Below are 14,526 nucleotides of genomic sequence, written 5' to 3' on the forward strand. Positions count from 1 at the left end.
CCATCCCAGAGCCAGCGCCTGAACCCTCGACCGTCCCAGATCTAGCGCCTGAACCCTCGACCATCCCAGATCTAGCGCCTGAACCCTCGACCGTCCCAGAGCCAGCACCTGAACCCTCGACCGTCCCAGAGCCAGCACCTGAACCCTCGACCGTCCCAGAGCCAGTGTCCTTGGCCATAAAGGCTGCTCCCACAGTAGTGCTACCAGCCATCCGGAAGAGGAGGAGAAGGGCTCCTGCTCTCCAGTCGCTGCCTGCACTCACAACCACGGAGGTCATTCCCTTGCTGCTGCCTGCACTCACGGCCACGGAGGTCGTTCCCCTGCTGCTGCCTGCACTCATGGCAACAGAGGTCATTCACGTGCCACTGCTTGCACTCACGACCACAGAGGTCATTCCCCTGCCACGGAGGCCGTTCCCCAGTCGCAGATTGCGCTCCCAGCCATGGAGGCCGATCCCCAGTCACTACCAGCACTCCCGGCCACAGAGGCCGTCGACGAGCTTGTCCAGTTCCCGGAGGCCGACGACGAGCTTGTCCAGATCCCAGAGGCCGACGATGAGCTTGTCCAGATCCCGGAGGCCGTCGACGAGCCTGTCCAGTCCCCAGCAGCCGTAGACCAGTCTGTTGCTCAGTCCAGTGGCCAGCACCTGTCAGACACAAGCTACCAGTCTGTTCAGTGCCCAGCGGCTGCCAACTTCCAGTATGACACCTGTCGAGCGGTCGCCACCTAGTCTGCTGACCCCTGTACAGTGGCTCTGCCCCTCGAGTCTTCCATGGCTCTGCCCCTCGAATCTTCCATGGCTCTGCCCCTCGAGTCTTCCATGGCTCTGCCCCTCGAGTCTTCCATGGCTCTGCCCCTCGAGTCTTCCATGGCTCTGCCCCTCGAGTCTTCCATGGCTCTGCCCCTTGAATCCTCAGCTTCTCTGGCTTCTGAGCCCTCTGAGTCCCCCAGTGCCTTGCTCTCTGAGTCCCCAGCCACTCTGAACTTTGAAGCCTTTGAGTCCCATGTTGACTTGATCTCTGAGCCCTCTGAATCCCCAGATGCCATAACCTTTGAGCCCTTGCCTACCGTAGCTCTATCTCCTGAGCCCCCAGAGCTCTGCTTCCTGCGGCTCCTCCTCCTGGGCCTCCTGTGGCTCCGCCCCCTGGGACTCCATTCCCTGAGCCTCTGCCCCCTGGGCTTCTGCCTCCTGCACCTCCCATGAACTGTTTTTGTTTTTTGTGTTAAGGAGCTTCAGGAGCCGCTCCTGAGATGGGGGGCTCTGTAATATATTTGGGAAATTTTTTAGCGCCCACTAGAGGTCCCTAGGAGGTTTAAGACTTTTAGTTTGAAGTTTGTTTTTTGTTGTGCCTCCATTCTCTGTGTTCCCTTTGATTCATTCCAGCTGTCTTGTTACCCTTGTTAGTTCTTGTGTGTGTGTAGCCCTTATGTTTTCTCTGTTGTTTGTCTTGCATTATTTGATGTCTTTGTAGTTTGGTGAGTTCTTGCTTGTTTTGCTTAGTTTTTGTTTGCTTAGCTCAGCTCTCGTTCGTTTTGACCTTTATGGCTTTTGGTTTTCATTTCCTTAATAAACATGCTGCATTTGGGTTCTAAACTCCTACTCGCCAGACCCTCATCATTACAGGGTGAACTTTTCCTTTAATGTTAAGTTTAGGTTGAAGATTTTCTCTCTCCTCCCCCGTTTATCTTTGCTTTGATCTTTGCAAAGTATGACCTAGGATAAAGCTCAAATCTAATTGTATGGGCTTGGAGACTAAGGGGCCGTTTACACGACAACATTTTCAACTAAAAACGGAAAACTTTTTATGTGTTTTGGCTGTTCGTTTACACGACAACGCCGTTTTGGGGCCTGAAAACGCAAACTTTTGAAAACGGGTTTCAAAGTGCAAGTTTTTGAAAACGATGCCGTTACAATAAACATACAAAAACGTGAATTTGTGAAAATGATGACGTCATGCGCACGCGTATTACGTGTTCAGTCTATAGGCATGCGCGCAAGTACTTCAAAACAACGCGCGAGACATTCAAAACTACAATGGCGGACTACAGGACTGTGTTTGTGCTGCTGATTTTGTCCAGACAAAATTGCTCGATGCTTTCGCCATCTTCATTGTTTGTATTCACCACTCTGTGGAAGAATGCTTATGTGTGCAGGTGTGTAGTGTTTCTTTACAAAGTGACATCGCCAACTACTGGCCTGGCATGCATAATACAGTGCTTTTAGTCGTTTTCGTGGATCCGTGTTTACGGGGATCGTTTTGACAACGTTGTCGTCTGTATGCGAAACCTTTCAAAAACGCAAAGGAAAAACGTTTCCGTTTTTAGTACATCGTTGACGTGTAAACGTACCCTAAATCGAGAAATAGGCTGTTTTTCAGTTATTTGCAACATGGGAACAAGCATAAAGACTATTTCATGAACACAATGGAAATGATTAGAGGTCTGATTTTGTGCAGGTCAGATGCCAGCTCCCAGCAAGGTCCTGAAATTGATTTTGGAGTGCTATGCCAACTGGTAGGGGGCAGCAGGGTCAAAGGATGTATGAAAAAAAAAACCACACTCATAATTTGTGCTGGATGTGTTTCAAAGAATAAACTGTAGAAGGCTATGAAGGGGTTTGTGACAACTTGTATTGTGTTCATGTAGGCAAAAACAGAATATCTGTTATTTACAGCATTAATCTAAATCTCTGTGTCATATCTGGAGTTTAAAGGAATAGTTCACACACAAACAAATTCTCTCATAATTTACTCACCCTCATGCCATCCCAGATGTATGTGACTTTCATCTGCTGAACACAAATTAAGATTTTTAGAAGAATATCTCAGCTCTGTAGGTCCATACAATGCAAGTGAATGGGTGCCAAAATTTTGAAGCTTCAAAATCCACATAAGGGCAACATAAAAGTACTCCAGACAACTTCAGTGGTTAAATCAATGTCTTCTGAAGTGATATGATCAAAACAGGTCAATATTTAAAGAGCACCTATTATGGTTTTTAAACGTGCCTAATTTTGTTTTAAAGGTCTCATACAATAGATTTACATGCATCCAAGGTCAAAAAACACTTCAATTTTAAATTGCAGCATTACCTTTTTTTCCCAGCATCAAAAACGACTCGTTCAATGATCTGTTCTAAAGGATTCATTCTAAACTCCTCCTTTCAGAGAGCCTACTCTGCTCTGACTGGTCAGATGTCCCAGTCTGTTGTGATTGGTCTACCGCTTAGTGTAGTGTTTGAGGGCGGGTCAAAGCTGTTCGCGAGCAGCCAATGAAAACCAGAGGCAGGTTTTTTGTTACCAAATTACATAGGTTAGTACAGGAAGTAAGTCTGGAATTACTAACGACTCATTTCAGATGTTCAGAATCGGTTCTTTCTTTTGGGAGTCAATAACTCCATTTATCGTGCAGAATTTTTTACATTCACAAACAGCTATATAACACACTACATAATAGGTGCTCTTTAAGTCCTTTTTTTATAATCTATAAAATATCATCTTTAATCTATAAATTCTCCTCCCTGCTCAGTCAATCTCCACATCATTTTCACTTTCCATTCTTCTTCTGTTTTTTGTGATTCACAGTCTTAATGCATATCTCCTCCTACTGGGCAGAGAGGAGATTTTGTTAAAAATTACAGTACTTAAATATCACCCACACCTATCATATCATGTCTGAACACATGGATTTAACCACTGGAGTCTTATGGATTACTTTAATGATCCCTTTATGTGGATTTTGGAGCTTTAAAATTTTAGCACCTATTCACTTGCATTGGACCTACAGAGCTTAGATTTTCTTTTAAAAATCCCAAAGTGTGTTATGCAGAAGCAAGAAAGTCATACACATCTGGGATGCAGGAGGGTGAGTAAATCATGAGAGAATTTTCATTTTTGGGTGAACTATCCCTTTGATGCCTATTGTAGCAGATTTTGACACCCCTATCCAATACTTTTGCCAATATGAAGTAAACACAGGCAGTGACAGGTGAAATTGTGAACCCTTGCAATTCATTTAAAAGCTGCAACAAACTCATGGTTACAACAGTCTAATGATATATCACTTTGGCATCAATTGTAATATTACAGCATGAATCTCTACTCTGTACTGATTAAATCTGAAGTATATATATATATTATGGTTAAAAAGAAAAACTGCATTCATTAAATGTAGAAACATTTAAGAATTTGAAAGTTAGAAGCATCATTTAAATCATGTATGTTGCTTGATTCTTACTCTAAGATGTATAACACACACCGCCTAATGTCATTTTTGTTTACTTCACTTGCATGAAACATTCTTTTAGATCCTCATCAGAAAGCTTGCAAATTCTGAGATTTATGAATGTCAGTATTCGTAATTAACTATAAATCCTTTCATCCTTTCACGGTTGCTACAGAAGGAATTCATATTTCTTAACTGTGAACGTGGAACATTACGGAACTGTGAACGTGGATTGACAGCCGTCCTGGCCTATAAATGTCAAACAGCACAAGCGAGATGAGTGGAACAGTTTCACAAACTGTCATTTAAGCTGTATAATAATTCTTTAGTTTATATTGTATCTGTATTTATTTTCATATTTAATACGAATAATGCAAGATACAACCTAAAGCAAGCATTCTGTGAATCTGCCTTCTGCCTCCAACTCCAGATGGTACAGAGTCAAGAGGCCCCCTTTTAATCAGATGGTCAAACACACATCTACATATAAAATAAAATCATTGAGTTTTGATTTCTAAAACACACTTATGTTATGTTCACCATAACTGTACTTATTAACAAGTGTGACTCCCAAATTGTCTTGTTCATACAACAGTTTACTGAAGTCAAGCATCTTTTCTATTCTCGTGATTGCCATAAATAATGTCTGTAACCACAGAAACAGTGACTCAAGTAAATATTATAGATGGTGACTTCCATAACACCAGAAAATCTAACCACAATTGACACAACGTTATTTAATAGAAAAGACCAATCGAGGAGTAAGTTCAATCGTCAAATGTTAATTCACCGACAACAGCTTTGAACACTTTTTTACTTTATAAAATAAGTGTAGTGCATATTTTTTTTTTTTTTTATTTATTTATTTTGTGTGTGTGTGTGTGTAATATAGAGCACAGCGTTCGTGTTGCACCCAGACTACAACTGGATCTGAAAACACTGGATGACACAAAGCTTATTTCTCTGTCTCTGAGTTACTTCAGTTATAAATGCGGTTGTCACTCTTGATCAGAACCAAACTGTGAGTGAACATAACTACATTTAGCACTCTAACACTATGTCCTATAACCAGATGCGACATGACACCGCTACACACAACAAAAGTTTTTTTTATGTTTATCAGAGTTTTTGTCCTAACCAGAGTGACAGGACATTCTGTTGCTCACTTGGTTTCTGTTTCTGCTATGTCGGGCCGAGAGGCCTTATCCACTTCTAACACACACCTATTCAGAATGCAGGGTTGGGGAGTAACGGAATACATGTAACTGGATTACGTATTTAAAATACAAAATATAAGTAACTTTATTCCACTACAGTTACAATTTAAATCATTGGTAATAAGAATACAGTTACATTCAAAAAGTATTTTGATTACTGAAGAGATTACTTTGCATTTTATTGTCATTTGTTTCATTTAATATTTAGTCCTTTCAGAAAACATTTATCCATATAAATGATGCGGTCAAAAGTGCATTTGAACAGCAGTGAAACATTTTCTTATGATATGTTACATTCATACGAGCAGAAGTAAGTTTGAAGTAAGTTTGGAGCAGAAGAAATAGAATTAAACCTTGTGTAAATTGTCAGCTTTACACTAAGCTAAAATGCTATTTCTACCCATTTTACATGCACGTTACCAGGCACGATCATATTTTTTTATCAAGAAAATTCACGTTAGATCATAATTTCTTTTTTCTAGTGAGACCTTTGATATTAGGGCAAATATTGTATTCTTGATTATAATTTTTGTATTGTTTTTGTGTATCTAAAAATCCTTAAAACAAGATCAATTTGATCAATTTATCTTGTTTTAGAAATAACACTACATAAGATATTTAGGTTTTTCAGAGAATGTATTTTTAACGTGTATTTTGTCTTACTGTACTGGCAGAGTTTTTATAGTCAAAACAAGTGAAAAAATCTACCAGAGCTGAAGAAGTAATCCAAAGTATTTGGAATACGTTACTGACCTTGAGTAATCTAACAGAATATGTTAAAAATTACATTTTACAGCATATATTCTGTAATCTGTAGTGGAATACATTTAAAAAGTAACCCTCCCAACCCTGTCAGAATGGAGGAAAGACATACCAACTTCTCTCCAATTCCTACGTGGAGCTCACTGAAACCGCAACAGGAGTACAGCATGAACATGAACAGTTGTAATGAACAGAATTAGGATCCAGTTCATGGAGTAACTTTACCTGTGAATGAGAGTGATTGTGTATTTATCCCTTCAGGGTAAGGCTGTCAAGTTAAATTTGAAATTCAAATATTTTTGAATGCAAAACCTGTGCATTTTAATATTTTAATATGTGCCACTTTTTCACATAAGTTTTGAGAATATGAATTGGCTAAAAATCCTTTCAGCAGTTAGCAAAGGATAGTGTAAACGAGTTTGGCTCGCTGTCCCTGGAGGAGGGCTCGAGGCTCGAGACCTGATCCGAGCTTGAATACACCCCAAAAAAAGCCAAGACCAGGCAGCGAGTCACTAGTGTCGGAGCCTTGTGAAACACAGAAAGCAATGTGTTTGGGTAGGAATATTGAGATGCTGAATGACAGTCCCTACGATGCTTCCCCCCAGGGGCTGGCAGGTTGAAAATATAAATTGAATTCCCTTTTCTGGTTTGATCTGTTTTGCTCTGTTTAATATTGTATCTGATGGTATCTTTGTCATGGATGTGCCAATTGGAGAAAGTGGGATGAATACTGGAATCAAATTTTGCTGTGGTGGTGAATTCAGAGCAGTGGAGGAGACCAAAAAAAGGCACATGGCATTGAGGGTTTTGGTGGTGTTTTCTGAATTGGTTGAGATGTGAGATGAAGGATGAGACGAAAAGTAGAGACAAATCTGGGAATGGCAGTTTGTAGGTTTCATGGAAATATTTAAAATATTTCCAGGCTGTCCAGTATGTTTGGAGGGTTCGTGGAGAGATGGTTTGGAGAATGGAGTTCAGAGATGCTTTATGGAGGAGTTTGAGTGGGTGGTTTAGTGGAATTTCAGCTCTGAACAAGGAGGAACTTGGGTTGGAGTCGGGTTCACCTCTGGAGCCAAGGTTCTGAATCTCTGGAAGAGAAAGTGAGAGAGTCAGCTATCAGATTTGTTTAGCCTGGAATGTGCTCAGCCTTTATTATGAATTGGTTGTAAACGGAAATTCATATTAGGCATCTAAGAAAAGGTGCCAATTCTGGAGATCGGGATCTGCCTTTGTTAAAGCACTGGACGTGGTTTGGTTGTCGCAATGGGCTAAAATGCTTTTAGCTGTCCATTCAGGCCCCAGTAGGGAGGCCGCTACCACTATGGGGTAAAGTTCGAACAGGGTGGAGGAAGCAGAGTGAGGAGGTAAATTAATTAGATCGGGGGGCCAGCTAGATGCAAACCAGTGGCCCTGATAGAATTCTCCAAATCTGATGAACAGGGTTGCATACATGTACAAATGGATGTCGTCGGGGTAGGAAATGAAATCATCATAAAAGAAGGCAAGTACATTCCGGTGGTTGAGAAAATGTAGCCATAGTTGCAAGTCTGCACAGCATAATTTGCCTAGGGTTACGGGTCATTTAGTGAATTGACGGATGAGGCTAATGAAAGGAGATGAGAAATGAAAGGGCGGCCTTGTGGTATTACGCTCATGCCGAAATTTAGATGACCAAGGAGGGAGAGGAGATCGTGCTTGGTACAACTTGGATTAGACAGGAAGTTGGAGATTATTGAAATGATCCTATCAATCGTTCCTTTGGGAAGGGAAGCTTGAAATTCTGTCAAGCTGGATGCCTAGGAATTCGATAGACGTGGATGGACCAGCGTTTTTATCTTCTGAGATGGGAATCCCTAAATTGGAAAACACTTTCTGCACAGTGCTTAGGTGGAGAGCTGGAGGATAATTATGTGGCAAGACGGTGAGGAAATCATCGAGCAGGTGTATAAGCTGTGGTTGTTTGACACTATCCAGCAGACCGCTTCGGATAGCATGTCAAATATTTTGGGGCTGCTTTTGCATCCAAAATTAAGGCGAATGGCGAAATAGAACTTGTCATTCCAGCAGACGCTAAAGAGGTGCCAGACATCGGGGTGCATGGGCATGATTTTAAAAGCCGAAGTTATGTTGACCTTTGCAAGCCATACGCCTCTGCCTACTTTTTTGAACATTTGGATGGCTTGGTCAACATCATGGTAACGGAGAGAGCATTCGTTGATTGATATCAGACTGTTTATGCTCGGGTGTGGTCCGTTATGGTCTATAATGAGGCATTTTTTCCCTGAGAATTTTCTGGTGGCCACCCTGATAGGGCTGATGCAAAATTTCTCAAAGGGGCCTATCATGAAGCCGGATTTAACTTCCTTACTTAACAGATCGTCGACTAACTTGGGTTTAGCGAGTGCTGATTGCAAGTTATGACAGATGAGATTTGAGGTAGGAGGACTCTCTAACCCGGGGTTGAAGCCATGTTTTAGCCCAGTCAATAAAAACTGTGAGAAAGATGTATCAGGATAGTTGGACCGTTCTTTGGCTAGGACAGAAATAATGACAGGAGTACTGAGGTACTTTTTGAGATTTTTATTTTTTGAAGCTTTTTGAACAGGGCATATAGAGTGAGCATGAGCACCTCCACAGAAATTGCAGATATGCAGGAAACGGCACTGAGCTTTGGTGCAGCCATAGTCGGTCAAATTGTTACAAGTTTGTTTACCTGCAGAGTAGCTCACTGTTCTACCTTTGAAATCTTTGAAGGAGGAAGCCAAAGGACCGTTGCTGGGTTGAGGGACATAATTTGTTGGTTAGCTCCTAACCGGGATGTCGGAGCGAGGGGGCCGTAATTGTGGGGCTGGACTCAGTTTGGTGTTTGATAGACCTGCAGACTGCACACAAGATACTCCTGCATCCCAGGAACACCCTGTTGTGTAAATGTAGATCTCCCCAGTACTGACAGTGATTCCACTGCGCTACTTTCTCAGCACACTTTGCTGAAAAGAGCCTATGGTAAGTTTAAAAATGACTACCACCAAAAGAGAGTGAGAATTTGGTGATTATTGACAGGTAGTCATTGAGCTTGTGGCATCTATGTGGAAACACTGAGCAAATGATGTTGGTGTAGCTGAATGACGTCTGAATGCGATGAAGAATTCAGCGAGAGTGAGTGTGCGAGAAGAGCTGGGCGAGGGGTTTTTGGGTGTAACAGAAAACTCACCGCAGTCTATGGATCGGACTGCATTACTGTGAGGGACTGCTGAAAGGAGAGAAGAGAGATCTATGTCTGCACCTGCTTGGATTTGAGTGCAAAGGTGATTGGAGTCTGGCGGAGGCTCTGTAGCAGAAGCATTTGAGGGAATGGCGAAAGGTATGGCTGTTTGAAGTGTAAATGTGGGAGGACAGGCTGGAAGAGGAGTGTTAGTGGGGAAAGAATTCGGAAATGCAGTTGTTTGCGGAGGCAGCCTCACGCTAGTATTGGTTCCGAAGAGAGGAAAGTTGGCTTGGTAGTTAGAAGGGGGGGTATAGTGTAGAGGGGAATGGATCAGGAGTGGTAGTCTCCTGCGGAGGCAGCCCCATTGCGGGATTCTGCTCCAGAAGTCCATGAATAGGGAGGGATAGAAGGAACATTGGTAGAAAGAGCAGGTTGCACAGAATAAGCAGAGATATTTGGAGGAGCTGTCATAGCAGAGAGGGGAGGATGGCCGGTATGTGCAGTGGAAAATCTGATTGCGTATTGGGTGGTAAGTTTGCTGAAAGCTCTGCTGTTGAGCGAGGATTTGCGCTGGGAGGTTGAAGAGGGAGAGAGGAGGGAGGAGGGAGTTCGGTGGGGACAGGGATAGTGACACGTACTCCGCGACTGGAGAGTCTTTGCAGGTGCCGCACTTCCGTGTTTACATCGGGAGAAATATTATTTCCACTGGCGCTGGTTGGTTGAGACGGATGGATTGTGGGTGTTTTGGATATTTTTTGGCTGGAAGCAGCCGATTTGGAGCACTTGGATTGTTTAGGGGGGTTAGCGAATGAGTAGGTGTTGACGGGATGAGTTAATCACCACGTTTTGCTGAAATGTACAGATCATAGTGCTGTGTTTTGTTTGAATGGTGAAAGAACGGGATGTCTCAGCTGCTAAAGCATGTCGCAAGCCATTAACAGTCCATTTGGAAATGTTGGGAGTAGCTGGGTAATCGGATACGTTGGAGGCGGCAGTCATGGATGTTTTAGAAGATCTCGAGGGAGGAGGAGAATATGTGTTCCTGCGGCAGCGCTGGAGGGTGGATGATTCCAAGCTTGGTGACCCCGATTTACATCCCGTGGTTGAGAAATGGCGTTGGGGGAAAGAGCGATGATCCCGGACTCGTCAAGCTGTTGTGGAGAGTCAGGGACAGTTCCTCGTCGGAGGTGAAGAGTTTGAGTTCGAGAGACATCTTCGTGTTAGGGCGGGGCCGAATGCCGGAAGAATCGTCAGTGCCATGGAGGTAAGCAGCTGTTTATATATGCTTACTCTAGCAATGATATTGGTCGGATTAAATGAACATGCTGCTCCCGAACTTTATTATGAAACTCCATTTGATTTGTGTTTTGTTTTTGTATTATTTTTAGAAAATGTGTGCGTTAACGTGCCTTATATATATATATATATTATATATATGTATGTATAGAAAGTGTACCTATTTAACAATTGGGCCAAATTCTTTAATGTGTATATATTACTTTAATATGTTAACCTAAACTTTGCAGGCAACTGACTCATTAATTTGCAGACTCCTATCTAACCGCACGTTTTGAAAAGCATATCTGCAAAGCAAACTGATTAACAATACCTCAAGCTATTAAATAAATAAAGGAATCCCCTAGGACCACAAAACAATTACAGAAAATCTTAATGTTAATGTACCAAATACACTGCCCTTTCAAAACTCCTACTCACCACAAGTGCGGGGACCCCTGTGACCACCGCGTACAGGACAGCTGGTGAGATCGCACTGGACTCCTCTGGTCCAAGATAGGGCTTAGTGTAGGCATTATCATGACAGAAAAAGCCCTGGACGTGCACGTTGAACGTATCGGTGTACTCAAAGTAATATGCCAGCATGACAGTCCCTGCCATGATCACCAACTGAAAGTAAAGCATTGTCGTTCAGGGTAAAATTAGATAAAAGCATGAAAAAAATCCTGTGAAAAAGTAAAGGGTCCTCGGTCGGCTCCTACGACAACCCTTGCATGATTTCCTCTTATTCTACGTTCACCCCACATACAATCCGTTAAATGGAGTGCGTGAGCACATTGTGAGAGCGCGCGGATACTCTGTGGTCTATTTGAGAATGAATTGAGTTGGAGGTCATACAGCCACACGCGCTGTAGGCGTGCCTCACTTTTATAAGTGATGGAATGCCTGCAAATAACTATGCAGTTAAATAGTTTTATATTAAGCGTATTTAAATGCATTATAAAAGATATAATTATTTATGCTCCTTTAAAATACCAAATCCTTTGTGTACTTTTGTTTGACTTCGTGTCTCAACCTGCTGCAAATTCAGCATTTGTAGTAAACACTTTCAAACAAGTTTCTCTTCATTAAGTCCATTTAAAATGTCAAATTCTACAAGACCAACTTACAGTTATTCAGTTGAAGCTATTTTGTCCAGCTGGACTGAAATAATAAAATCATTCCAGGGAAAGGGGTAAAATCATTCTACTTTGGTTGGGAAATTAAAATGCACATTTTATTTGTCCTCGTCAGGCAATGTCATTTGCATCTAGAAAGACTAAAAATGTATGAAAGTAAATAGCTTCAATGTGTTTTGATAAAGGTTTATGAGGCAGGAACTGTGCGTTGCTGCTGCCATCTTGTGAGTGTAGGGCGCAGCAATTGAGTAGCCTGGACGAGCCTTGCAGCAATTTAGCAATTGTTTCAGGTGTTGAAAAAGATTGTGTAGTGTTACTTTTTGAAAAGTAAAGTACATTTTGAATAGAAATATAAATCTACATATTAAATAAAATACTACATATTAAACATAAATCTAAATGTTAAATGTAGCCAACTCTTAAAGGAATAGTTCACCCAAAAATGTATTTGGGTTCTCTCATCATTTACTCACATTCATGCCATCCAGGTGTATGACTTGTTTCTTCTGCTGAACACAAACAAAGATCTTTAGAAGAATATCTCAGTCCTTACAATGCAAGTGAATTGGTAACAACATTTTGAAGCTCCAAAAACACATAAAGCCAGCATAAAAGTAATCCACACAACTCCAGTGGTTAAATCCATGTCTTCAGAAGCGATATGACAAGTGTGGGTTAGAAAAAGGTCAATATGGAAGTCCTTTTATACTGTCAATCTTCAATGTCACTTTCACTTTAACATTCTTCTTTTGTTTTTGGCAATTTGTATTTTTGGTTCATATAACCACCTACTGGGCAGGGAGGAGAATTTTCAGACAGAGGGCTCATTTTCAGGTCAGGAGTGGGTACAGTCACAAAAATTCATAATTTTAATCATAAAATATATGATAAATTGATGTTGAGTGGGTTTACTTTGGTTAGAATTGAAATAGCCTAAACATTTTAATATTTTTATGTTTGTTGCTTCTCTCAAAAAACAATAGTCTTAACACTTTGAAAACAAACTCCAAAACTACATAGTCACAACAACTTTAGTCATAACAAAAAGGAAATATGTGACTGTGACCTAAGAACTTAAGCTTTCATTTGATTTTACATGTTTCTTCCACCAGAGATATTTAACAAAGAATGACATTTTTTACAACCAACCCCAGACTCCCTGACATTTTAAATCATTATAATGCATTACAACTTAAGGAATGGATGTGAGAATGAAAAATCATTCTAACTTTGAAATCAGATGCGTGTCTAACAGTAGCTAAATTATTACCTGTGCAAAAGCTACTATTCAGACCAACTGGTATTACACTATACCAAAGTCCCTTTCAAGGCAAGTCATTCCACTTGGCAGCCATCTTTGGAACGTTCCCGGGCAGCTATTTTCTTTGTAAACAAGCGGCATTACATTCATTTACATTTATTCATTTAGTAGACATTTTTATCCAAAGCCACATACAAATGAGGACTATAACAGAAGTGATTCATCATAAGGAGGCAGTAATAAGAGCAGTGTTATAATACTAAGTTGCAAATTGCTTAGAGAAGCACAAGCAGAGAGGAAGGTGTGAGACATTGGTGAAAGAATTATATTTTTGAAGAAAGACAGTTATTGTTTTTGTGGAATTTGGACAAGTACTCGTGAAGGAGATGTGTCTAGATGTTTCTTGAAGGTGGCTAGAGAATCAGCTGCTAGGGTAGGGGTTTGGCAGGTCATTCCAAAAGAAAGAAACAGTTGAAGTGAAGTTGATTTTATGCCTCTGTTGCACCACGAGGCTGTGCTCACTCACTATTCATAAGCTTCTGGAGGGCACTTAAACGAAGTATAGAGTGTAGATGGGGGGTGCAAAGCCAGTGGTTGTTCTGTAAGCAAGCATCAATTATTTGAACTTGATGTGAGCAACCATTGGCAACCAGTGCAGTTTGATGAAGAGAGGCATGATGTGCACTCTCTTGGACTCGTTGTGGAAAAATCATGCTGCTGCATTCTGGATCAATTGCAGAGGTTTGAATGTACATGCAGGTCCTTCAAGAAGAGCATTGCAGTAGTCCAATCTAGATATAACAAGAGCCTGGACAAGGAGTTGTGTAACATGCTCAGATAGGAAGGGTCTGATCTTCCTAATGTTATACAGAGCAAATATACATGAATGGGCTGTTATTGCGATGTGGTTTGTGAAGTTCAACTAATTGTCAAACATAACCCCAAGATTTCTGGCTGTCCTGGATGTTGTAATTGTTGACAAGTCTAGTTGAATGGTAAATTTATAATGAACTGCTGGGTTCGCTGGAACAATGAGAAGCTTAGTCTTTACTGGGTTGAGTGGGAGTTCTTCTTCCATCCAACACAAAATGTCTGCCATGCAGGCTGAGATCTGTGCAGCTACCATAGGATCGTCAGGCTGGAAAGAGAGGTAGAGTTGTGTCATCGGCATAGCAATGATAGGAAAAGCCATGTGCCTACAGATCCCAGTGATAAAAGTATAAATGTACAGCTCCTATCTATTTGAATAGGGAAAGATTAAAATCTCCAAAATGGTCAGTAAAGATTACGATCAAAGAACATATTTTAAATCAGCAATAAAATCGGACAATGGTATATAAATTGTGCTTCTTTAGCTCAGATCATGCTTAAAAAAAAAATAAAAAATAAAAAAAAAGCTATTTATCAGGCTGGCTCAGCTAATGCACATGTTTACAGTCAGCAA

At 41.3% G+C, this 14,526-nt stretch overlaps 1 protein-coding gene across 1 annotated transcript in view; it reads right to left on the reverse strand.

Moving 5' to 3' along the window:
• LOC127440394 (phospholipid phosphatase-related protein type 5-like) overlaps nucleotides 1–11,479 on the reverse strand; it is a 39,350-nt gene extending 27,871 nt beyond the window's left edge. The window contains exon 1 of the mRNA XM_051696931.1: nucleotides 11,124–11,479. Within this exon, the coding sequence (XP_051552891.1) occupies nucleotides 11,124–11,327 (204 nt within the window). The 5' untranslated portion in view covers nucleotides 11,328–11,479. The remainder of the gene's footprint in view (nucleotides 1–11,123) is intronic.
• Nucleotides 11,480–14,526: the final 3,047 nt, after the last annotated feature.

The sequence above is a fragment of the Myxocyprinus asiaticus genome, chromosome 5, assembly GCF_019703515.2.
Source record: "Myxocyprinus asiaticus isolate MX2 ecotype Aquarium Trade chromosome 5, UBuf_Myxa_2, whole genome shotgun sequence".
Taxonomy (NCBI): Eukaryota; Metazoa; Chordata; class Actinopteri; order Cypriniformes; family Catostomidae; genus Myxocyprinus; species Myxocyprinus asiaticus.